This window comes from Lagenorhynchus albirostris, chromosome 15, assembly GCF_949774975.1.
Source record: "Lagenorhynchus albirostris chromosome 15, mLagAlb1.1, whole genome shotgun sequence".
Classification (NCBI taxonomy): Eukaryota; Metazoa; Chordata; class Mammalia; order Artiodactyla; family Delphinidae; genus Lagenorhynchus; species Lagenorhynchus albirostris.
Window position 1 is genome coordinate 31,943,986 of NC_083109.1, and position 26,667 is coordinate 31,970,652.

The window sequence follows — 26,667 nt, forward strand, 5'->3', positions numbered from 1 at the left end:
AGGGGAAAGTCAGCCCCTTGCCCAGTCTGATCTGGTCAGCCACTCCCAGCCCCACCCCAGCTCAAGACTCAAAGAGATGCTTCACTGCCCCTAATTCACCTCACAATAAACCATCTCTGAGGAAAGAAGGTAAGGCTCTAAAAGCACTGTCAACCTAATCATTATGTAAGACTGATTGGACAGAAAACTGCCCTGGCACTGCTGCCTAACACTCATTTCTAACTGGCCACAATCCAGTTCTGTTACTGAATCATCTCCATCCCATGGTCATGTTTTACCTCTCATTTCCGCTTCCCAAGCAGACCTTTCAGACCCACATTCATATAAACATCACCAGGACTCTTTCACCCACATTCATATGAACATCACCCCAGTGCTGTTTCACATCGCTCCACTCTACACAATCCTCCTGGCTTCTCCCCTCCCTCACTTGTCCCCTCCCACTTGAGTGAGCCGCCCTGGGATACAAGTATTTAAACCAAATCCTGTTTCCAATGGGTGTCTCAATATTTTAAAACCTCTTTCCTTACAAGCTTAGTGGAGCCTCTTGCCCATAACAAGGGAACTAGATGTCTCATTTTTCCCATTATGCCTATTGACCCGGCTTAATTAATATTGGTACTCTCAAAAGCGCCCCAATTTGGGTAATAATGTATATGATCCCCCTAACCCTAACGCCTGTCTTCTATCATTTGCCATCCTTCACATGAGACAAACCCCTACCTAATTTCTTGGCAGGAATAATGATCAAGAATACACAATGTTTATACAAGAAACCTCAGGTAATGTCCAGAGTGGACTTGTTATATGGTTATATGGAGAGCATTTTCCTCATTTGTGAATATCATAATCTAAATCATCTCTTTTGCATATAGTGAGCAGGAGCTGAGTAAATGAAGGAACAGGTGATGGCTAATGTCCTTTCTAGGCCTCAAATTTTAAGGATATATGTGTAAATTCACAAACTGGGCTCAATCCAGTGTAGCAGAATTTTCTTCCTCTTTAGAAATTTCTGGTTACCAAAGATCCAGAAATTGCTTTCTCATTCCCTAATCTTTCAATTTCTCGTGTTCTCCATTACGTAACGTGGAGCTGGGGCTTTGGGCCGAATTTTCCTTTAAAGATGATTTTTATAGTCAATAAGCAACTTCAAGGAGTGACGAGCCAGCCGGGGAGGCGATATTAGTTGACGCACGCGTCTAAGCTAATCCCAACTCGTTTTTCCCAGGGACTCAGATTCCCGGGCTTGTTTGGCAGGGCTGAGCCTCTGCGCGTAAACCCCGGGCGCGTGCAGCCGCCTCCGGGCCCCGCCCCCGCGTCTCTTCCTCTGCCCGGCGCTGACGCCGGCCCTCGCCGCCAGTCGTTGACAGCCGCCGAGCTGCGAGCTTCTTCTCTCCCGCAGAGGCAGGTAACAGCCGCATCGCCCTTTAACCTCCCAGCTGGGGCTGTGGGCGCAGAGGCCGGCAGTCAGAACCCCTGCCTTGGGGCCGAGGCGCGAGGGCGCACGGCCGGGTCCGGGCGGGAGGCCGACCTTGACAGTGAGGAGGGCGGGGAGCTTCCGGAGGGCGCGCAACGTGTCAGGCCTACCCAGCGAGCTCGTTGGTTTTCGGACGCCGTGGCTTGGTTTTGCCCTCCTGGTTAGGCGAGCTCCATTTACTCGGAATGGGGGCGGGGGCCGCGGCTGGCCGGGGCCCCTCTGGAGGGTTGGGGGTAGTGTCGAGGAGTCTGACCCCCTCCCAGGCAAGTCCACGGCGGGAGTGGGATGGGCGAGTAGCGCCGGCAAGGGGGCCACAGGTCCGGGGAATGGGCGCGCGGAACCCAACGAGGGCCGCAAAGGGGCTCCGCTGGGGCGCTCAGCGAGGAGGACCAAGGAGAGGCGCGGGTCTGGGCCCTCCCGATACCCAGAGGGGACGCGGCCGACCACCCGAGTCCAGGGCCTCGTTAGGGAGGAGTCCCGGGGCGTCTGGGGGCCTCCCCAGCCGCCGCCGCCGACCTCCTCCCCAGAGGGGGCCCCGCCTGCCATCACGCGGCCGGGCGGTGCCTGGGACGCAGCAGCGGGCGGGTCTCTGGCACCCCCGGGGACCGGCACAGGCTGGCGTGAGCTGGGCTTCCGGCCTCGGCGGGCGGAGTCTTGGGGCGACCCCGCCCTCGCTCCCGGGCCTGAGACGTCCAGGTGCAGGCGGCAGAGTGTCTCCTGCGAGCCCATGTGTGGTGGACTCACAGGCTTTGCTTTTCGCCGTCTCGACTGTCCCTGTGGAAGGAGAGAACTCGGCCGTCGGGGGGACTCCGAGAGCGGGGATCAGGGCCGGGCAGCGCCCCTCGGAGAACCACATTCCTCCGCTAGTATGGGTGGCACCTTCACGTTTGATTATTGAACAACGGGAAGAAGTCCATTTTTGCAGTCCATTTTCGTTTTTGTCCTTTTCTATTTGTATCAGCAGTGGCAAATAGATTTTTTGAAATCATAAGCCCACCACCATCACATCCACCCTCACCATCTCAAAGCCACTGCGTTCTGTTTTGCAGTTTCCTCTTCTCCAGTTCGTACACAACACAATGCAGTTTCACCTCGCTGATAATGATTATCCTCATCTCATGGCCGAGTTATTTCCCTGTGCTTAGAGCAATCACGGTTTAATAAGCAGTTCCCAGCATGCTGAACATTTGAATTGTTTCCCTTTTCCTTGCAAAAAAAATCCAGGTAGAATAGAATTAAAGATTTTCACAAATCAAATTATCAGAAAAAATAGGAACAGAAAATTGAATAAAAATGTCAGATCTCTGGAAAAATCAACAGCTGTCTCAGATTTGAAGAAGAAAAAAAAATATCACCAATGAAAAGGAACAATTTTACCTACCCAAACACTGAGGAGCTCTTACAATGAAAAAGGACTAAACAGAAAGGGAAAGAAAGCAGAGCTAGGATGTGATTTGTATATGGTTTTTATCTGACACAAATTTTTCATACTTGTGAAAGAATATCGAGATTATAAAAGATAAATGGTGAAATGATGAATCGTTTATAGAATACAATGCAAATTAAAGTAAGTCTGGATTATCATTTTGCAGCTATTAGCAAAAACAACAGTAACAGCAACCACTGCTGGAAGGTTGCCTAGAAATTTGCATATTCAGTTATCCTGGGAGGTGACAGGGCTTTGGGGTTAGAAAGATGGCTCTGCAACTAATCATTTCACAGCTTGGGACCAGTTACCTAATTTCCTCATCCTCCTTTTGTCCATTCATACGCTAGAGGAAATTATACCTATTTCAGGAGTTTGCCAAGATTAACTGTTTGTGTAAAACTGACCTTTGGTATGTATACCTTTATTCTTTTCCTAGTCACACTGCACTGGGGACATAGTGAATCTGTGTGAAATTTGTGAAAAGCAATCTGGTGATGCATTTAAGCCAAGACCCAGAAACCCCACTCCTGGGAATTTACTTGCAATGGAAGAAACAACAGGAAAGGGAAAAAAAAAGCCATATGCACACACATTCAGAATGATCTAAAATTAAACCCAACGGAGAAGCAACCTAAGTGTATAACAGCAGGGCAGCAGCTAAGAAAATCATGACACATTAACTGCAAGGAACATTGTGTAACCATCAAGTCATGATTTTGGAGCCTGTCTGCGATATATTGGAAAAAACTGACAAGTCAAAGTACAGATTACTAAACTGCATCTACTTACTCAGATGCAGTTTATTAATGTATATGTGAAAAATCTGAATAAAAATGAAGTTTTAATAGAAATACAGGTTATTTTAATTTTCTTGTTGATATATTGCTTTTCTAAATAACATCTTTAAAATAGTTGATAGTTAATTTTTTTAAGGAAATGGACCCACAGCTTTCTGTGTGTGGGAGAGGGAGAGCTCAATGTCATGTTTGCTGCTGCTTTTTTGAGCTGACCTCATTTCTTTTTTTCAAATATTATCTTGTTTTTTTCCTTGAGTAGATATATAAGTGGTTTAGTAATTTATATATTGGGTTTTTCATTTAAAGAATCAGTTCTTAGATTTATTTATCAATTCTAGTTTTTTCTTTTCTGTTTTTTTTTTTTTTTTTTTTTTTTTTTTTAGGGACTCCTGAATATATTTGAAAACTGAACAGTTTCAGCCAAGCCGAAGCATTCTGTCTTCCCAGGGACACAAATCCAACTTAGCTGAGCCAAAGCAGATGTACGTACCCTGTGGAATCCCTTTGGTCTTGTGATGGTTGAAAGTTCCCAACTGTCACAGAAGATAAGGTCCTCGAAAGGCTGTGGTCACAAATCCTTGCTCTGGAGGCAACTTGGATCTATATATGTAACCCACACCTATTATATCATCCTTTCTTGTAAAATCATCTTGATTTTGCAGGGAAAGGGCTTTCTCTAGAATCATTCTGAGTTATGTAAGGAAGCAACCATTTTAAAAATAGTATAATAAAAGCAGTAACATTACAAACATTTCTGCACTAAATTAACACTGACAAAAGGTTTTATGAGATGACAGTTTTTCCAAGCTGTAGTTTTAATTTATCTATTCCAGTCTCTCTTTTCGGATCTTATTTCCTCTTCCAAGGCAGCCAGCTTTATCAGTTGTGAACTGCTGCATGTGAAACATTCAAAACATGCCTGTATCTAAAGCTGTGATGGCTGCAGCAAAATAATCCTTGAGTGAATAGCATGTGTAGTAATTCTTACATTTGGGAGAATTTTCTGTTTGTTCATCCTTTTTCTTCTAACCATATTCTCCTGGGGTATAGGGTAGGCTCTAGCAATGTTGCTTTTTTTTCAAGCTGTTCACATAATTCTGAGGATGGATCAGGTTCAGGCCCTTTGCCCTGTTCAGTCCAGGGCTAGGCCTCAGTGCCAGTGAAAAACCCCCACCCCAGAGCGGTTTGTAAAATTTTGAGTAGCTTGCATTAGGCTCTTTAAGGGGCAATGACCTCAAAAGATAAAAATATGACACATGAGTTCCACTTAGCTCAGGAAAGACAGGAAATTTTTCCGGGGCAGTCGGGGGTAGGGGGACTATTTGGTGTGCCAGTTCCCAATTTAACCAATTAAGTGTCAAGGGTGTAACATGTTTTAAGTATCAGAAGTTTGGCCCCTGGCACATGACCACTGGACAAGTTCCTCCTGGCTCTTAGTCCCATGTATTCCCCATGGGAATAGGATGAATGGCATAATATATGGATCTTTTTTTTGTTCCTTCTCTCTAGTTCCATTGCTCTGCCATTCGGCTCATGCACTAATGCCACATGATCTTATTTATTTTAGTTTTGCAATGCATTCTGGTACCTGGCAGGCCAAGTATACCCTAGATTTTCTTCCTGTTAAATAATTTCTTTAGTCTTCTTAATTTTGAGTATCATTTCATCATATTCCTTAAAATCCTCTTTAAATTAGGACTGAAATTGTGTTGACTTTATGATTATTTGGAGGTGAATTGGTATCTTTCAGTCTTGATTTTCCCAACCAAAAACATTGTCTGTCTTTCTCTTTTTTTCCAGTCTTCCAGCTTTCTTCCTAAAAGGTCTATTTATTTTTAGGTTAAATCTTAGATATTTTGAATATTTTGTTGCCACTATGAGTGGGATTTTTTTTCCACACTAAATCTTCTAAATAATTACAACTGATTTGAGTATTCACTCTTCTATATGTTGATTTCAAAAGCTGCCACCTTAATAAGCTCACTTATTTATTCTAGGACACAATTTTGGATGATTTTCCTGGATTTTCCAGATAGAAAATCATACCTGGGACTTCCCTGGTGGTGCAGTGGTTAAGAATCTGCCTGCCAGTGCAGGGGACACGGGTTCGAGCCCTGGTCCAGGAAGCTCCCACATGCCGCGGAGCAACTAAGCCCGTGCACCACAACTACTGAGCCTGAGCTCTAGAACCTGCAAGCCACAACTACTGAAGCCCGTGTGCCACAGCTACTGAAGCCTGCACACCTAGAGCCCGTGCTCCGCAGCAAGAGAAGCCACCGCAATGAGAAGCCCACGCACCGCAACGAAGAATAGCCCCTGCTTGCCACAACTAGAGAAAGCCCGCACACAGCAACAAAGACCCAACGCAACCAAAAATAAAATAAATAAATTTAAAAAGAAAAAGAAAAGGGCTTCCCTGGTGGCGCAGTGGTTGAGAGTCCGCCTGCCGATGCAGGGGACACGGGATCGTGCCCCGGTCCGGGAAGATCCCACATGCCGCGGAGCGGCTGGGCCCGTGAGCCATGGCCGCAGAGCCTGCGCGTCCGGAGCCTGTGCTCCGCAACGGGAGAGGCCACAACAGTGAGAGGCCCGCGTACGGCAAAAAAAAAGAAAAAGAAAATCATACCTGGCTAGAACCTCCATAACAGTCTAAAATAGCAGCAATTGCTTGCATTCTTGTCTTGTTCGTTATATTAAGGAGAATGCCTTTCCTCTTTCAGTTAAGGTAGGGTGTGGGCTGTGTGTCTGTGATAGCTGTTCTTGATGATGGAAAGGGATTACTTTCTAGTTCTATGGAAATTTTTTCGACAGCTTAACCTTAAAAAATCAGGAATGTATGTAGATTTTAATTGAAAACTTTCAACATCAGAGCATCTTTGTGTTTTTTTCCTTAACCTACTAATAGGTTACTTGATTTTGTGATTTTAAGCCATCCTTGTATTCCTAAATAATCCTTATTGGTCACAGTGTATTCTTCTTTTACTAAACTGTCAAAATCAGCTTGGTGGTATTTTCTTTTGGTTTTTGGCACCCATGTTGCTGGAGATTGGATAGCTAAGAGTGTGAGCCCTTCACTCAGAATACTGGAGTTTGAATCTCGATCCTTTATTCCCTTGGCTATTAACAGCACTTCTCAGGTGAAGCTGCCCAAGTGTTTATCTCTGCTGAGTTCCAGATTCTTATAAAAATTGCCTGAATTGATACTCCCACTTGAATGGCTCATAGATGTAGCAAAGTTAGTATGTCCAAACTAAAACTTCATTTTCTCTCACAAGCATGGCCCTCCATCAGTTTCCTCTGTTTCAATAGATGGCATCACCACCATCTGCCTGGCTGTGAAAGCCACAAACCTGATCAACTCTCACTTCTCCATCCACTCTATCTGCTTAATTGGTTCTTTCTGCAAAATACATCCCATTTTTTCACAGCTCCTCAACTGCATTGGCACAGTCCCAGGCCACACCACCATCTTCCTTCAATCGTTTTATAAGTGGTCTCACCATTTCCTTTCTTGCCCCCCAAATTTTCTACTTACACAACAGGGTGAACTTTCTTAAAAAAAAGAAAAAGATCCTGTGATGTTATTCTCCTAAGACCCTTTAATGGCTTCCCACTGTCTTTCAGGTTCCAGATACCTATCTTCCTTAGTGCTTGAACCCACAAACTAAACATCTTACTCACCACTGTGTCCTCAGCCACAGCACAATGCTAGACCCTTAGAAGACAACAAATATTTGTTAAACTAATCAATGGCTATTGTACAGTAACTTTTTTCTCCATTTCTCCTATGGTTTATCGTCAAGTTTTCTATTTCTTTAAAAACTGGCACGTACTAGCTGTTCCATAAATATTTGTTAAATGCATTGATTCTAACATCTGTTTTTATAATTTAATAAGAAGGCAATCCATCCCACAAAGATTTTTAATTCATAAAACTTTTACTTTTCAGAGTTAGGTCTCTAGAGTCTGCTTTTGCATGTGGTGTTAGGGTCCTAGTTTTATTTTCCTCTAGTTTCCCAGAAGCATCTGCTAAACAAATGTTTCCTTCTCCATTGATTTGTGGTGTCCGATTTATCATTTATCAGGTTTGTACTAAAGAATATATACATGGGTTTATATCTGAACTTGCTATTCTCCTTCCTTTGATCTGTAGGTCCGTTTCTAGACTGTTACCCTATTTATTACATATTTATTACTATGACTTTGTAATAGGATTTAATGTCTGATAACAGTAGATTCTCTCCTTTTTTCTCTTCTTTTTTAAGGTTGAGTTTGCTACCTGTGGACATTTCTTACCTCTTGTGGGTTTATTGAATTCCTCAAAAAATCCAGGTGGAATTTTGATTGTCATTTTATTATTATAAGTTCATTTGGGGGTAATTGATATCTTTATAGTACTAAGTTGTTCCAACCAAAACCTTTCCATGTTTACAGATCATCTTCTTTGTTCTTTACTAATGTTCAATTTTTCTTTCCCCAGTCTTAAGTCAATCCTAGATACTTTATAGTTTGGGTTGAAATTATTACTATCTTATTAATTTTTTTCTAGTTGATTATTGCTGGTATAGAGAAATGCTGATTTTTGTAGGCCAATCTTGTATCCCACAACCTATCCCTCTAGTTGTCTCGTGTTACCTCTGTTGAGTCTGTTGAATTTTCTATGTTTATGATCACATTAATTCCACATAATGTCAGCTGGAGCTCTTTCCTTGGAGTTCTTGCACCAGTTACTTCTTTGTCTTTGCATATGGCATTGGAAGGACTTCCAGTCCTGTGGCAGTGTACATCCTTGTCTTGTTTCTGATCTTAAAGGGACTACATTCAAAACTTACTTATTGTGTTTGCTGTTTTAGTTATATAATCTTTATTAAGTTAAGGAAGTTACCTCCTATTCCTAGTCTACTAAGAGTATTTTTCTTAGTGATAAATAGGTATTGACTGTTGTCAAATACTTAGTGTCTTGAAATGTGCCAGAGTGTTAGGCCACAACCTGACTGTTCTCTGAGAGCATCTTATATGAAGTGTCGTAGCACAGCCAGACATTCAGAAACCTAGTCTCTATTCCTAGCAATTTCACTAATTAACACTGTAATCACAGATATGTCACTTGACTTTTCTGAATCTTGGTGGCTAATTTGTAGAGTGAGAAGTTTGGATTAAATAATATAAGATCTTCCTTATTTTATCACAAACAGAAAGATTCTCCAAGGTCTCATTAAGTTTTGAGTCCTTATCCTTAGAAATGATTCTCTGCTTCAAAATGTAGTTGTTAATTTTTATGCTTTTTATAATTAAATGTTGCTATTGTTGTTCTCAACTGATTTTAAAATGATCTTGTCTTAACATAGTTTATGATCATCCAACTTTAATATTCAGTTTTAAAGTACTGATCAGCAACATATGCCCGTGGCCCTTATGCCCTATTACCTGTATCTCCAGTCCATGGTCATTCTTCAGCTCCAGACTCACCAAGCTAACTGCCTACTGGTATCTCTTGTCCCAGTAGGCAGCTTGATAATGGCATTGTAGCTTGATAATGGCATTGCCAAAGCCACACACCACATTTGTCTCCCTCCAGACTTGCTCCACCTTCCGTGTTCTGTCCACACAATTGCCCAATCCAGAAATCTGGGTGCCACCTCGATTCTTCCAGTCTTTCATCTTCCACGTCAAACACCAAGCTTTCCAGAATTCCCTGAGGTGTTTGAGCAGAATTGTGAGCAGCCTGGAAGCCAAGAGCTGAGCCCCATTAGCAAATGGAAAATAGATCAGGGAAGCAGACCTGCAGAAGACTGAGTGCCAGGAGACATGGATGCGAGATTGAGGCCAGTCAGCATATCCCAGGACCCTGTCCCTCTGACCTTACACAAAAGAGCCTCCAAAAATCCTAATTGGCATATTCTGAGCAGTTTAGCTGGGCTTATAACTTTCAAATATATTTTTATTTACACCAAGACATTTCAATAGTGATAGTAGAAACAAACATGATGTTAATTCATTTATTTGTTTAATCAGTCTTCCTCTGAATATTATCCAATTTAGTCTTTAGTTCTGAAGGTTATGAAAAATAATTTTATAATATTAGATGCCGTTTTTATTTGAAGGTGTCCCAGTGCTGGGGATAAGACTACTATCAGCATTACAACGTATGCCATTTTTGGTTTTGTGGCACATGGTATTTTGGAGCATATGGTTTGACATGGGGTACAGTAGAAACTAATGATCATTCTACTGTATGTCTTTAATCTCTGCTCTTGGCACCAAGCACCCAGGGTGAATGAGGTCTTCAATCTGAAAGGAGGTTTTTAATTGATGAATGTACATTCTGCAAAGGTTCATAAATTATCATGCAGGATACTTTGTTTATTCCTAGGCCACGCTAGCCCTTTCATATAAGATATGTGTCTTTTCTACCAAAAATTAGGAGAAAATAAGTCACTCACGAACCATTAAATGCTGAACTAAGACTCATTCAGTGAGTGAGTGACTGCAAAGCTTGTGAACACAGCCTTCCTTACCCCATTTTGAACAGCCCCATTTGTTTCTGTCTATAGAGAGAAAAATGAATTTATACGTGGGCCTGCAGAATCTTGCACATTTCCTGTTTCCAAAAATTTATTGTATTGAGAATTTCTTTGAGGAAACTCTTGTTGCCATTTATATGTTCAGAGGATATTAATTCCTTCACTTAACAGGTATCTATTGTGTATATGCTCTGTGCCAGGCCCTGAGGAGACAGCAGTGAACAAAAGAGACATTTCCAGCTTACATTCCTGCGGGAGGAAAGAGGACATGAGCCAGCTATTTAGAAAATGATTTAATGATTTCAGCACCTACCTGGGGGTGTTCCTAACTGGACATTAGAATCACTTCCATAGGGGCCATGCCAGGGTCCCGGGAGGTTCTAGGAGCTCATATCCCTCATAACAGCCCAAATCACTACTTCAGAGAAGCTCAAAGCTATGGCAAACCCACCAGGTGTTAATAGTTTCTTCCAGTTTAGATACAATGTATCAACCAGAGGTTATTTTTATCATAAGCAATGTTGCTGGCATTCCACCTTTATCAAGTTTCTAGGAAACAGAGCCAGAAATTATCTTAAGGTCAAATTTGTCCTGAGAGAAGGAGAAAGAGCTGTGTTAACCCTTTACCTACAATTACTTTTGCTGTAAGGGTTGCAAAACAGACATGGAATGTGAAGAACATATATGACCAAGAACATTTATAGCTGATGCCACTGCTATGCAGTCATTATGCTGCAGACGTTAAGTGTTTTCAACATAAACACACAATGCTGACACCCTCTTTATTTTGCAGATAAGTCATCATGGTGAAAAGCCACATAGCCAATTGGATCCTGGTTCTCTTTGTGGCCACGTGGAGTGACATGGGCTTCTGCAAGAAGCGACCAAAGCCTGGAGGAGGATGGAACACTGGGGGGAGCCGATACCCAGGACAGGGCAGTCCTGGAGGCAACCGCTATCCACCCCAGGGAGGGGGAGGCTGGGGTCAGCCCCACGGTGGTGGCTGGGGACAGCCCCACGGTGGTGGCTGGGGTCAGCCCCACGGTGGTGGCTGGGGACAGCCCCATGGTGGTGGAGGCTGGGGTCAAGGTGGTGGTACCCATAATCAGTGGAAGCCCAGTAAGCCAAAAACCAACATGAAGCATGTGGCAGGAGCTGCTGCAGCTGGGGCGGTGGTAGGGGGCCTTGGCGGCTACATGCTGGGGAGTGCCATGAGCAGGCCCCTTATACATTTTGGCAGTGACTATGAGGACCGTTACTATCGTGAAAACATGTACCGTTACCCCAACCAGGTATACTACAGGCCAGTGGATCAGTATAACAACCAGAACAGCTTCGTGCATGACTGTGTCAACATCACAGTCAAGCAGCACACGGTCACTACCACCACCACCAAGGGGGAAAACTTCACTGAGACGGACATCAAGATGATGGAGCGTGTGGTGGAGCAGATGTGCATCACCCAGTACCAGAGAGAATACCAGGCTTATTACCAAAGAGGGGCAAGTGTGATCCTTTTCTCCTCCCCTCCTGTGATCCTCCTCATCTCTTTCCTCATTTTCCTCATAGTGGGATGAGGAAGGCCTTCCTGTTTTCATCATCTTAATCTTCACCAGGTTGGGGGAGGGGATATCTACCTGCAGCCCTTTAGTGGTGGTGTCTCATTCTTGCTTCTCTGTTCGTCACCTGTAGGTTAATACCCTTAGCACTTACAGCACTGGGAAATGGAAAGTAGATCTGAAATGCTATTTATTCAAGCCCCATTTGATTTAATCCTTCATAGGCCAACGCTAGTGCTGAGCTGGTAAAAGTGTAACAGCAAATAATCATTGGTTGATCTAGGCTTATTTTTTGTCTAGTGCAACAGATTGAGGCTAAAACAATTCTCAAAGCAGTCTTCAAATACCTTTGCCTAAATACCTCCAGCTCCTTCTCCAGCTAGAGCTCAGTACACTAATGCCCCATCTTAGCAGTGATTTTATAGCAATTTCCTCATTTGTTTTAAGAAAACCTGCAGGACTGCATTTCCCTGTTCAGACAGCATTTCTGCCAAATCTGGAAGGAGGCTGCATAATATTCATTCAAAAAATAAAACTAGAAATCCTTAGCTTGTGGGCCCAGGCTCAACCCGGTGGAAAGCATGTGTCCTGTGTCTGCAGAGAACTGTAAGGATGTTTTGCATTTTGCAGTACGGGTTACACAGCAGCTATTGCATCAAGAATGGATATTCGTGCAACACTAGACTTCAGGGCAGAGGACATTTTCACAGGGAATGAACATAACTAACATAATATGAAAGGCTTCTGAGACTAAAAATTTCCAGCATATGGAAGAGGTGCCCTCGGAGACAGCCTCCCATTTTGGATGTTTAAAGCACCTTTATGTGGTATTCTTTTCTTTAGTAATGTAAACTATAGATAATGAAGATACTTTAATTAAACTACCTTCTGGACACTGAGAGCAAATCTCTTTTGTTTGTGTACCTGGAAAGCAGAATGATTTTAACATTGTTTGGATGAAGCCAGGAGATTTTAACATAGAGGAAACAGCAGCTATAAAAAACACGGTATTAAAAAAAAAAAAAAAACACGGTATTCAGGTCCTTAGTTTCTGGAATTGGCTTTTGAATCAAAGAATAGGGAGGCATTCCAAAAGAAAAATAGGTTAGAGATGGTAGGAATATGATCCATTCAAAGTGGAAAAAGCAATTCTGTTACCATTATTTAAGTAAGGTAAAATTATTCCCTGGGTTGTTCAATATTGTCCCCTAGCAGATTTACATTACTATTCTGCACTGTTATTACTGGCTTGCACTTTGTGGGTATCCTATGTAAAAAAAAAAAAATTTATATATATATATATACATATATATATATTGCATATGACAAAATTAGAAATTTTGGTTAGAGCGATTAACATCTGAACTATCTAATGCATTACCTGTTTTTGTAAGGTACTAAATATTTAATAACACTTAAAGGAAACCCTTTTGTGTGGTCCTTAGGCTTACAATGTGCACTGAATAGTTTTGTGTAAGAATACAGAGTGGTATTTGAAATACGCATGTGCTTTATATTTTCTATATTTGTAACTTTGCATGTACTTGCTTTGTTGTATTAAAAGTTTATAAGTGTTTAATATCTGACTAATATTAAACAGGAGCTAAAAGGAGCATCTTCCTTGAAGTTTGCAGTTGTGCTTCACCATTGTGCACCCCATGTTGGCAGCTTCATTTTGGGGGTTAATCTGAGCAAAGTGGCGCATTCACTGCTTGTGGTGGCCAATGTTTCACACACCCACTCCTGATCCTGCCTCAGCCTTACTCCCAGTCACATGCCAGCTATTCTCTGCTGCCTTTTCATTTTTTTCCACAAGTACCTGGCAAAGTCACTTCTGCAGCAGAGGAAAACAGTCCTTGAATTCTGGAAGCTTTTTTCTGTTCTGGATTTTGAAATAGAGGATTTTCTTGATTAAGATGAGACTTAACAAACTAAATTATCTACTTGATGCCCATCCCCGCCCTCAACACCAACTCAGGTTATAAACTGTGAGACCTGGTAACAATCACTCTTTGGATTGAAATTCAACACCGTAAGGTCAACAGGCCACTTTTCTTTGTCACAGGGTTTCAACTCATTTTTCATGTTTTCTTCTTCACAAGTGTGAAGTACCAGCTCTCAGTTTTCCTTCACAGAGGTTTTCTTCTGCATCTGTAATTTACCAACAGCAGGAAATAATCATAAAAAATGACAGTGGTTGAAATCATAATACTTATTAATACCTTAGCAAATGCCAGTATCCTTCAATATCTAAACAGAGGATCAACTTTGCATTAAAAATGAAAAGATAAAAACATCTTGAAACCCCATCATTCACAAAACTATTAAAACAAATGACATATACAAAGACTCAAAAGCATTACTCCAAGTTAATCATTAACAAAAATTTCTAGGACTATTTTCATTCAGCCCTTTTGACCATATTTCTAATTATTTAAAAACAAACTATTCATTATCTGCCAATCGTACTTTCTCAAAAATAGCCCACTGAGAAGGCTTCAATCATTAAAAGCATAGGTATTTGGAGGGCCAAAGTGAATGATACACATCTGTATCTTTCTCAGCCACCATGTTTTCTTCCTGTTACTTCCAACTACTATGAGTTGTGCTAAAGGAATTTTTACTAAAAAAAAATTTAAATCAATTTTAAATAACTGAGTCTAACCCTCACAGAGGGTTCTTCCAGAGAAGTGTCAGGTGTCAACCTTTGTTTCCCTTCCTTTCTCTCTGGGGTTAAAGCCAAATAAGTGTCCCCTGCCTTTGGAAGGGATTTGGGGTCTGTACTGCTTCCCACCCTAGTGGGAGCCTTAATCTGGCAAGAACCTGAGCTTCCCCAGGCTCAGGCCCTGACCTTGCATTGGTCTAAGCATGACTGACCTACACAGTTCATTTCCACCTGAGAAAGGTCAGTTCCTCTCTGGCTCTTCAAAACTGGAGGATTCAGCTCCTCCTGCATTAAGCTTACATTTCCATCCTTTGCCCCACTCCTGTGAGGCCTACCCCTGTTCTCCAGGAAGCCACGCCTTCCACTGCGTACACCCAGTCTACAAGATTCACGTCTGCCTTGGTACATCTGTCCTTTCCTCCAGAGCCGGTGCTCTGTTCTTGCCTTGGAGCAATGCTTCTCAAATTTGAATGTGCTCACCAATCTGCACTGACTGGGGCCCAAGATTCTGCATTTCTCACAAGTTCCTAGATGGTGCCATGCTGGTTCTGTGAAACCTCACTGACACAAGGCCCTCAGGGTTCTCACACTATATCCTGCATTGGCACCTCCTGGAAGCTTGTTCAGCACAGGTTGCTGAGCCCCACTGCAGAGTTTCTGATTCTGGAGTGCAGGGTAGGACCTGAGAATGTACATTTCTAACAAACTCCCTGGCAATGCTGCTGTCGATGTGGAGATTGCACATGGAGCTCCACTGCTCTACAGGAAGATGTGAAGGAAATAGAAGGTGGCCTGGCCCTGAAATACAGAGCTGTTAGGGAGACTAAAAACCTGACTGGAACTCTCCCTGGGGAGGAGAAAGATGGGAGCTCTAAGGATGAAAGGCCATGGAGGTGTAAGGAGGTGGTTAACACCTGCTGCCTGAAAAGCTGGAAGCACAGGTGAGTCCTGAGGCCCACCACTAGTGAGAGACAGCTAAACCTGGAATGGTACCCACCCTGCAAATGTAGCACTTCTCAAACTCTGATGGGCATGCACATCACCTGAGAACCTTGTCAAAATGCAGTTCTGAGGCCACAAGTTTGATGTGGGCTCGGAGATTTGGTGTTTCTGCAAGCTCCCAGGTGATGTGATGCTGCTGGTCCCAGGACCACACCGAGAAACAAGGGCCTAGAGGCCCAAGTCATCTCTTCTAACCCTGGCCAAGACTCTGGAGAAGCACTGAAGGCTCAGGGGGAGTGGGGAGTGGCCAGCAGGGAGTCTACCTTCTCTTGATTTAGCCCTTAGTGCTGCCTCTCCTGCTTTCACAGCACAATCCTCCTGCCTGGCCTGAGTTAAAAGAATCAACCACCTGCAGGCAGCAGTGAAGTCAGCTTCTATCTTATCTCAGAGCCAAACAGAGCTAGTTAACTGCTCCTGCGGGAAGTCTCAGACCCAGAGACATTCTGTCACTTGTCCAAGGTCACACAAATAGTATATTCACAAAAGTACATTGTGGAAACTCTTTGCCTTTGGTTTGTGATGATATTTAAGGGTTTGGCTCAAAGGTGCCAGGCCTCGGGCACTGTGTACAACCCATAGCCTCTGTGAAGGGCGCCCCCTGGTCTTCTGCAGGGCTCCAGCTTGAGGGGACTCAGTTGACTCCAAGGGGAATCTGAAGGAAGGGTCAGAAATCCTAAAAGCAATCTCAGCCTAAAATGCCTCCTTCCCTAGACAGACCCTCCATCACTCCCATACATGCCTCCCTTGTATTATTTCAGAGGTGACCTGCAGCCAGGACCCATTGGTTGGTGGCCCTCTCTAACCAAACCATGGTCCCCTGAGCCCTAGAGCACGAGTCACCTCCTGCTGGAGCCCCCAGGCTGTAGGCCACCAGGGTGATTGGGGCTGGGGGCTTTTTTCTCTGTAACTGTTCTGGCAAACCTACATCTTTCCTCCCTCCTTCTCTAAAAACAAACAATAAACAAAAGCAAGGTCATTATCTTAATCTTTATATTGGGTAAAGATAACAGTTTTCAGTAACTCCATCCTTTAACACCCTTACTCAACCCAATCATTTCAGAAAACTTTACAGGACCTTGTTTCATTGCCTTTCTTGTTGAATATACCATCTTGATTAGTTTGCTAGGGCTGCCATAAAAAAATACCACAAACTGAGGGGCTTAAACAACAGAAATTTATTTTCTCACTGTTCTGGAGGCTGGAAGTCTGAGGTTAAGGTGTCATCAGGGTTGGTTTCTTCTGAGGCCTCTCTCCTTGGCTTGTAGACGGACATCTTCTCCCTGTGTCTTCGCACCGTCTTCCCTCTGTGTGTCTCTGTGTCCTAATCTCTTTTTATAAGGACATCACTCATCAAATGTGATTAGGGCCCACCCTAACGGTGTCATTTTTTCCTTTTTTAAAATTTTTAACATCTTTATTGGAGTATAATTGCTTTACAAAACGGCTTCATTTTAATTTAACTTTAAATTAACTCTTTAAAGGCCCTAACTCCAAATACAGTAATTTTTCGGTATTGGGGACTAGGACTTCAACACCTATCAAGAAATGTCATAGCAGTATGTCAGTGTCACTCTAAATACAGCTCAAAGGCAGTCCCAGGACTAAGAGGGCCTTTTGGGTGCCCCACATTCACACACTACACCGTTATCTGGATCACTCTATGCCTTCAAAAGACCGGGCCACTGCCCACCGATCCACTTAGGATTGCCAAGGGTGCTTACCTCCTACTGCCCATTGCAAACAGAAATGCTTCCATTCTGGATACAGCCCCTGAAATCCAGCCACCACGCCCCCATGGCTCACACAAAGTGAAGAGTTTCGTAATCAAACAAAGTTGTTTAGTTTGGCTCATACTAATGAAGATCTAAAACTCTAGGCCAGATAATGTTCCTCCCACACACAAATACACTGCAAACACACCTGGCTTAGCGTTATACTGATAATGACTTAATTAACATAAGACGGAGTGTTAGCTATAATTCAGGGGGTACGACAGAAAGTTGGCAAGATGCTATCCCCGCAATGCTGCCAAATTCTGAATGCTAGGCATGCCCGTCACCCTGCTCACGGTGGCTGTCCACACATGGAACGGGCCCACTCAGGTTTCTTTATGGCTCCAGCTCATCTTCCCAAGGCCCCAACTCCAAAGTGCAGGGAGAACCCCACAGATTCCAGGCCCAGCAGGTGGTCTTGCCATTGGCTAGACTCACAGACCAGGAACTCAATGAGAAAGGAGACCATGTTTTCTTTGTCCAGCCTTATTTCCCCATTCCCTTGCATGTCTCTGAATCGCCTTTTTTTTTTTTTTTTTTTTTTTGTGGTAAGCGGGCCTCTCACTACTGCGGCCTCTCCTGTTGCGGAGCACAGGCTCAGTGGCCGTGGCTCACGGGCCCAGCCACTCCACGGCATGCGGGATCTTCCCGGACCAGGGCACAAACCCGTGTACCCTGCATCGGCAGGCGGACTCTCAACCACTGTGCCACCAGGGAAGCCCTCTGAATCTCCTTTTATTCCAGCCCTCCAAGGAGGCCTTTTCTCTCCAACCACTCTTTTCTCTGTACTGCCTTCCAGGAGGTGATGAGACATCATGGGTTTGTTATTTCCATGGCATCATGCAAATACCAAGGCTATTTTTGTGGACCAGACTAGCCCAGAAGAAGGGTTTCTCACCTCCAGTTAAGGCCATCAGACAGGGCTAATGTTTCCTCAAGAAACATCTCTGGACCTTTGATGAATGACGATATGCTCAGTCAAGCCCAGATTCCCCCTGTAAATATGTCAGAGACCATTCTTAGCTTTGAGAATTTTAGGAGAATGATTTTTCACTGCCACCCATGGAGGAGGCCCACTGTGGCTCTGCTGCTCATTTGATTCCCACAGCTGGGGTGGCCACATTCCTCAGAACTTGCCAGGAGATGCAATAAATAAACCAGGTTGGGCTGTTTGGCTCTGTCCAGCCAGCTTATGGAAAATGCATGGTGAAAGCCACGACTTGGCTTTTGACAAAATCACCTGAAGAGTACTTGAACAACAGAAACATTGTTTTATTCAGCGTCCCCTAGTTTGCAATAGTCAAACCACAATATCAAATGGAAGAGCATTTGTGTTCTCCAGGGTAATGGGTGTAAACCATAAAAAGGCTGATGAACTTCTGATGTATGCTACAATGTAAATGGACTTTGAAAACATGATGCTAAGTGAAATAAGACAGACACAAAAGTATAAATATTGTGTGATTCCATTTATATGAAATATCCAGAATAGGCAAGTCCATAGAGACAGAAAGTAGATTATTCATTGCCAGCAATTGAAGAGAGGGGATAATGAGAAGTGACTGCAAATGAACGTGGGGTTTCCTTCTGGTGTGATACAAATATTCTGGAATAAGATAGTGACAATGAACAGCTTTGTGAATGGACTAAATATCACTGAATTGTACAATGTGAAATGATGAATTCCATAGTATTTGAATTATATCTCAATGAAACTTTTTTTAAGCATAGAATTACCTACCTAAGAATATAAGTGATGAGAGGGTAGAGGGAGGTTCGGGCACTTGTTTGAAATTTAATTGTTATAAGAACATTTCAGCCCACTTGTTATTCTCCTAATAGCCTTGGGTCCAAAGCCTTTTCTGGCCACAGAATCAAAGCCTAATCAATGAAAGCTGAAAGATGTAATACAACGTTCTTTGCCTTTAAAAAGGTGACCACCACAATAGTTAACCACAGAATGATTGAACCTGCTTGCCCCTCCTGCAATATGTTATTATAGAGGACCTGCCGGTGTCAAGAGTTGAAAGAATTGTTACCAGGTGAAATAAATCTGTTACCTGTATGTGGAGAAAATTCGACCCCCTTTACTCAGCATTGAATACTAAAATTTCCTCAAGAAAAAGCTATGGTCTTTGAAAAATGAATGAAGGACCTGGAAGTTGTTTCGTGCACCAGTTTTTGTGATGATTGCCTTTTCTACTACATTACAAGTTACTCCTCCTACAAACTGTTTCAACAACTTTCATCCACCTGGTGGAAACTTTACCCTTTTCCCCAAAGATGGCATTCCTCTTGACTTCTCAATCTGCCCAGCAGAGGTAGCCCCAGCTGTTTCCTCTCCACCTAGTAGGGAAGTTACACAGATGAATAAGGACACACCCTCTCATGCTATGAGCTAAGTCTTTGGCAAGACTGGATGGTGTGAATACCAGGCCTTGAGAAATGGAGGCCTTCATATGAGCCTTAGCTTCTGAGCTGCCCACATTACATCCCTGTTTACTTGACCTGCTTGCCCTGTTCAGGGACCTTGCTATATCACTTAAGAACCCATCTGAATAATGCATGTGATATTTTGGGTTTCCCTCCGTTGGCTTTCCTTCTATTTGGTTTTCCCTCCCAAGTTTATACCTGATCCTCCTTTCCTGTGTGTCATTTCATACCTATATGTCACTTCCACTTGAGGTCAGGAGATCAGAAAATATAAGAGGAGTATTGGTTCATGTCCAGTTGGAAAATTCTAAATGTTTCCATATGGCAACTAAAGTGAAGGGGTGAGAGGACCTGGTCAACTCTTGAAGTCAAGACATCTGTTGTAGAGCTGGATATGGAGTGTGAACTGCTAGTAGAGACATATCTGTGCTGGGCGGATTGTTCCCCTGGCAGTGACCATCATCCAGGGCTAGAAAAGAGAAGGCATTGTTCAGTGCTAGCCCTTCCTACAGACCATAAAGCTGAGTCGGATGAAAAAAATTTGCAGGACAGAAACAGTTGTGAAAGAAATCCAGAAGAACATCAAAGACATCAACTCTCCCTCTCTGTGTCTTCCTCCCTACAGCCCTCTCAGTGGCAATCTGGTCCTCCATTGGCACACCTGAAATAAGACACTACCCCCTGCCCATCCTCACTTCCCTCCAAAAACTAGTCTCATTGTCTTCCTTCCAGACAGTTTTATCTGCAGACTTCCACTGCAATGATCACCACTTCCTCTGCACTCTGATAACCCTTGCCTGGTACCTATCGTCATACACACTGAACGAAAGGGCTGTTTCATACTGGCAATCACAGCTTACCACCATCACTACCCCAAGAATAATTTTTAAAGGTATATTCAAACACATCATGAAGTCTTACCTTATTGTGCCTTAGAGGCACTCTCAGGATGCCTCCATTCCTTTTCTCATGCTGTTCCCTCCGCCTGAAATGTCCTCCTTGCCCCCCTCCACCTGACAAACTCCTGTTAATACATCAAGACCCAGCTGAAATGTCTATCCCTGCCAGACCACTTTGTGAGTCTGATGAAGCATACGGACCCTACTCAGAATAATGGCTTTAAATGCATAAAATACAGAGGTTACATAGGAAACCAATTATGCTGAAATAGAGTTATCAAAACATTTTTACACTGATTAAACGTAAATATCTAAAACTCACTAAATAAGATCTACTAGTGGGCCGAATGACTTCACAGTGATAACTGTAAGGGATATTTTGAGATTTGCTAAACCTGGAATTAGGGTGACCAACTTGTCTTGATTTGCCCCATACTTCCCATTTTAGCACTGAAATTCCCATGTCCTGGGAGCCCCCTCAATCGCTGGTAAACTGAGACAGTTGGCCACCCTACCTGTAATGTGACCTGAAAACATCTGTGATTCTAGTGGGTTATGGTCACAAGTACAATAATGCTACTGTGTCTGCTACCTACATTTTTCATGGAGGAAAGCCTACATTTCAGGTAGAGGTTAGTGGAAATAAAGATGTGATGGTTTTTCCTAAGTTCATGTATCTTCCAAATTCTAACCATGGACAGCCCCCTTCCAGGTTAAGAACCCCTGCAACTAGCAGGACGAAGTTAGGCCTAATCTCCCCTAACCTTTATGCTTTGTTCTAAGCTCTACTATAAATTACCAAACTGTTGTTACTGTTTATTTAAACAACACAACAAAATTTCTCCATTGAGCACCTTTCCTACAATGGTGCAAAGAATTAAAAGAAGTCTCCTGTACAGAGGGGCCGGCATGTAGCAGATGCAAGAGGAACCTTGGAGACCTCTTATGCAGATGCATCTAAATTGGTTGAACAACTTTGGCAAATTGATTGGCAGCTTCTACTAAAACTGAAAAGACACTTATTCGATGACCCAGCCTCTCTGTCCCTGAGGATTTGCCCAACAAGAATGAGAGCTATGTTCACCAAGAGATGTACATAAGAATTTTCAAAGCAACTGAATTCATAATAGCTCCAAGTGAGGAGCAACCCAAATATCCATCAAGAGGTGAAGAGATAAATAAATTGTGGCCTACTTATATAGCCATATATCATACAGGAATGAGAATTGAAAAATAACACTTCTAGACGACAACACTGATGAATGTCACAAACATAATGCTGAGCAAAAATAACCAGCAACAAAAGAGCACGTATTGCATGATTCCATTTGTTAAAATACAAAAGCAGGTGAAACTAGCTTGGGCATTGGAAGTCAGAACAGTGGGTACCATTTGGGTGGGTGGTGGGGGTGGGCATAAGGGCTTAGAATGTTCTGCTGGTTACAAAAGTTTGTTCAGTTTGTGAAAATTTTTTGAATCCTGCACTTATGAATGTAGATTTTTCTGTACTCATGTTATACTTCAGTAAATACTTTTCTTTACAATGTTGGGTCCCTCATTCCCATCTGCTGGTGAATCTGGTCCCTACAGCCATTAATATCAAGAAGTGACCTCTCCCTGCATTGTCCAGTTTGATAAGCTCTGCAGCTTGACCACTAATTTCCCCACCAAATGTGAACTGTCTTGATAGTGCTTTGATTTTCTCCTGGCTGAAAGCCATCACAGACCCAGCCTTTGGAACCAACCTCTTCAGCCTTTGTTAGTTGCCTTCATAGCAGTAAATCCTTCATTAGTATTTCTAGCAGGCCAATAATTAACACATGCCCATGCACTCAAAGCAGCTCTTAGGCCTTAGCTTACTTCCCTTTATAATATTTCAGGCAAAAGATTTATATTGAATTCTGTGATTCCAACAGTGCCAAGCAGTGTCTGATAAGCCCTAGTTTGGGATGGGGGTGGGGTGGGGCAGAGTGATACCTCTTGCACAGATGTGAAAACTGATTCTCAGTGTGAGCTTCCACCTGCCCCAAAGATGCCATTTGTTTTCTGAGACAAAGTGCTGCTTACATGACAGAGAAGGCTAAGGTCTCCTCTGACGGATGATAACTGACCACCAGAGGCAGAGAATGGCAGCGTGGGAATGAGAACCTGGGTCTCGAGTTCACACTCGCTCTCTTTGCAGCATCCCCAGGGTCCCTCCTAAGAATGAAGGGCACTGTGGATAATGAAGGTGTCATTGCCCTGACACAGTACATGGCCCCTCTCACCTGCTCCAGGTAACCTCACTCTGGGGAAGGCCTTTCTCCTTTTGGACATTTTCCTGCATATTAGGGAGAGAAGACAAACCACAGATCAAATTATGCTTTAATTATTATGCTTTACAAAAACATGAGAAAAGTGGTGGGAGGCTGAATGAGGAACTTCAACATGGTGGCTTAGTCTGGCGTCCTCTGCCCTTCTTAGAATCTTTGGGTGGAAGTTTCAGCCCTTTCCCAGTCCAGTCCTTTCTGGATCAACTTAAAGCAAAGCCTTCATGCTGTTACCCCTGCTCTAAATCTTCAGTGGTTCTCTATCTTCTTACTTATGAGCATCCTATTCCACAAACATTTAGTGATGCCCAAGATGAGTAATTGCCTTCAGTGATCCCTGATGTGCCACGAAGGAATTCCTCACTTCTCAACCCTCACTCACTCCCTCCCACTCCTCCCACCTCCCTGCCCTGAATCAATCCCCCACAGCCCAGCTCCAAACACCAGCTGTGGCCTGAGCAGGGAAGGGCAGAGACTGCAGAGGAAATGACCTTTTGATTAGTGCAGCCTATGCTCTGCAAGTGTTTGCTCACCCTGTGCCTCATACTGCTCTTCTAGACAACTGTCTGCCATGGAGTTTCAACTACCACCATGACAGGTCTTCACCATGCTGCCCTTGATTTTCTTTTTTTTAAATTATAAAACTGTTGCATTTATCCTTGTTAAATTTCCTCTTGCTGCCTTTATATATCCGGACCTGCTGCGATTTGGAGTGTTGAGCCTGCCCTCTGGTGCACAGCCCACCTTGGCAGCTTTGATCAATGTGCAGCTCTGACAACCGTGTCCTCAACCAGGCCACTGATAAGGAAGAGATAAAGGGAATCTAGATGCATCTGGATTCTAGGCATTGTGCTAGATGTGGGGCAAAGAGATGCGGATGAAACACAGTCCTTCAACTTCTGTGTGCTCAGCTGAACATATGAACAGCAAGGGAATGCTCCAGATGACTAGCTGGCTATGTGCCAAGTGCTATGAGAACCCACGTGAAGACCCCTAACTGTGCTTGGGAAGAGTGAGCAAGCCATAGAGGAAGGTGATACTTAAGGTTTGCACAAGGCAATAATAGAAATTCTAAGAATATAAAAGCTGATCGTAGGCATATGCTATGACCCAGCAAGTCTACCTATCAGAGTATACATCCAACAGAGAAGTGATCACAGGTCCACCAAAAGACATGTGCAAGAATGTTCATGGCAGTGCTCTTCATGCCAAAACCACCCAAACGCCCACCAACAGGGGAATGGAGAAGTCTCACAATGAAATGAACAAGCTACAACTACACCCAATGTGGGTGAATCTCACATGTAATTTGAGCAAGACAGATGCAAAAGATTGTGTTTTATGTAATTCTAGTTATATGAAGTACAAAAGCAGGCAAAACTAATCTGTGGTGTAAGGAGTCAGGACAGTGGTCAGGATAGGGGAGGGGCAGTGACCTGATGGAGAGATAGGAGGCTTTGAGCTTTGTCATGTTCATCTTGTTAATCTTGGTGTGTGTTACATGGGTGTATTCAGTTTGTAAAACTACATAATGCTGTATACTTAGGATATGTTCAGCTTTCTGTGTGTATAGTAGACTTCAATAAAAAGAAAATATTGAGTATGGCTGTTTAGACAGCTACACAGCTATCTAGTAAGTATTTTATTCCAAAACACATTTCAATTCTTTCTCTACCACTAGGCCATGAGCTACGTTACCTGCCCTATTCATCTCTATGCTTTCCCACATAACAGACACTTGATAAATCTTCAAGAAGCCAAGATATGGTGGGTGATCTTCCCACACACTAACCTTTCTGGATACAGTTGTTTTGCCATGGCATCTCCTATCTTAACGATCAATTTATTTATTTCTAAATGTTTTCAGAAAAGTCCAAGATCTAATCAGACAAGGATTTGCTATAATAATGATCCATTCATGCATTCTAGAACTCAGTCTTTCCCTGTTGCTTTTTTTTTAATCCACATAATTTTCTATTATTCATGTTGGAGAGAAATATGTCACAGTCCTTTGCGTCATGGAGCACCAAACACTGTGGAATCAGTCTCATTCTCCCAGTTTTCTCAAAGACCATCTACATTCAGTTATTTTCCTACTATAATTATCGATGCAAGTTACTCAGCTCTGGCCTCTCAGCTCATTTGAAGAAGACACAAGTTACTCAGCTCTGGCCTCTCAGCTCATTTGAAGAAACTAATGTTCTCTCACTATTTCCTTGGCTGTTTGTTCATCTTTACAGGTGAGAGCCAGGTGCCAGGCAGGGTTGGAGCAGTTCTGTACTCTCTGCATCTGGTTAACAGTTTTCTTGCTTGTTTGCAGCTTCCAGAGCTCCTCCCATCTTCTCAAACATTTCACAGCCCTCTACACTCTTCTGTGCCTCTGAGAACAGTCTTTTGTTTGCTAACAGGAGGAATCTGCAGCCTCATCAGCTCTAAACCAACCTCCCACTACACTGTGGGCAAAGTCCTCCTCTGGAAGGGCATAGAAAGAAGGGGAATGAAGAGGGCCTGAAGGGGAGGGGGCATGGAGGTAATTGCACCAGATGGGGACAGGCAGGGTGGACAGTACACAGAGTACAGAACAGGGCAATGAATCTGCAGGGGCAGCACAGCCTCCTGGCTGTGTGACCTTGGGCCTATCTGGGCCCCATGACCTTATAGTGTGAAGGAGCTGCACTAGAGGATTCTGAGTCCTTTCCAGCTCTAAACATCCCAAACCTAATTATTACCCTAAGCATCTATTATGTTGAACAAACGTGTACTGACCCTTGTCTCTGGGGGTAGCAAAATATTGAGAGTCTTTTTCTTCCTCTCTTCTGCATTTTGCAAATAGTTTCTACTAAGTTTCTACTACTAATAGTGTGTGTATGTGTATGTTCACAAAACCAAAATGTCTATGATTCTAGAAGGAAAATGAAAAAAAGTTTTTTTTAAGAGAGGAAAATCAGATAAATTTTAAAAGTAGAGGCAGGGGAGAAAGAAAGGGCCATGTGGAGGCCAAAAATCCACCTAGAGCAGAGGAAGCCCTGCAGGGACAGCATTCGATTTGGGGTTTCCCTCCTCCAGGGTGAAAAGTTTTTGTAAACTCTTCTGGCGTCATCTGCTGGTCATCCCAGAAGCAACAACTTAATGTGGTTTAAAAGGGGGCTTTGAAGTGAATTTGGAAACCATCGATAGGGTCATATTCAGGGTAAAGATCATATTCTATTTACAGGTAAATCTCACTCCAATCTCACCTCCAGAATTCACTTTTGATTTGGCGTTGCAGTAATGATTGTAACACGGACACCTTAGTCCCTTCTGTGCGTTCACCCGATAACTACGCACAGCTCCTCGTGCCAAGAAAGGCAGATCCTCTGGCTCCCTCCCAGCTAGGCTTGGGCACCACTAGAGAGGGAGGCACTCTGAGGAAATCCGCTCTCAGCCCGCACCATCTTTGAACAGTGTGGGTTTCGTCTTCCTCTGTCTCTGTCCCCTGGGTTTCCATAAACCTTCAACTCGGCCTTTTGAATAATTCATTGTTTCAAGCATTTCTTCATGGCCCCAGCAACTCAAAGTCCTGGTGAGTCCTCTCATTTATCTTCCACCCAACATTAGCCCTGCTTGTCCATGGAAGCTCCTCCAAGAAAACTGGTCCCTCACTCCCTGTGGTTCTGGGCTGTGGGTCATGTGGTCCAGCTGGTTTCTCGCCCTCTTCCCAACATGACCCTTCCCACAGAGGCTGCCCAGCAAAGGCGCCTTGGCTTCTGAAACTGGTCTTTAGGTGCAGGATAGTATGCATATCCAGAAAGATTTGTTAAA

The 26,667-nt window shown here is 43.4% G+C and overlaps 1 protein-coding gene across 5 annotated transcripts; it reads left to right on the forward strand.

Annotated features, from left to right (window-relative positions):
- Positions 1-1,263: 1,263 nt before the first annotated feature.
- PRNP (prion protein) lies at positions 1,264-12,681 on the forward strand. 5 transcript variants are annotated; one of them, XM_060122462.1, is made up of 5 exons: positions 1,264-1,408; positions 4,087-4,185; positions 5,701-6,428; positions 11,021-11,729; positions 12,417-12,681. In XM_060122462.1, the coding sequence occupies exons 4-5, from the start codon at positions 11,031-11,033 to the stop codon at positions 12,501-12,503; spliced, it is 786 nt and encodes a 261-aa protein (XP_059978445.1). In that variant the 5' UTR covers positions 1,264-1,408; positions 4,087-4,185; positions 5,701-6,428; positions 11,021-11,030; the 3' UTR covers positions 12,504-12,681. The 5 variants fall into 5 exon arrangements, with proteins under 5 accessions (XP_059978445.1, XP_059978444.1, XP_059978448.1 ...); XM_060122461.1 differs by lacking the exon at positions 5,701-6,428; XM_060122463.1 differs by lacking the exon at positions 5,701-6,428 and having other exon boundaries at positions 1,359-1,404.
- Positions 12,682-26,667: the final 13,986 nt, after the last annotated feature.

What these genes read in the sequence shown, in the direction of transcription:
- PRNP (XM_060122462.1), top strand. Translation starts at nt 11,031, where the DNA reads ATGGTGAAAAGCCACATAGCCAATTGGATCCTGGTTCTCTTTGTGGCC. An exon ending in AGGCTTATTACCAAAGAGGG is followed by an intron (nt 11,730 to 12,416) that starts GCAAGTGTGATC and finishes TGCATTTTGCAG; the next exon opens with TACGGGTTACACAGCAGCTA.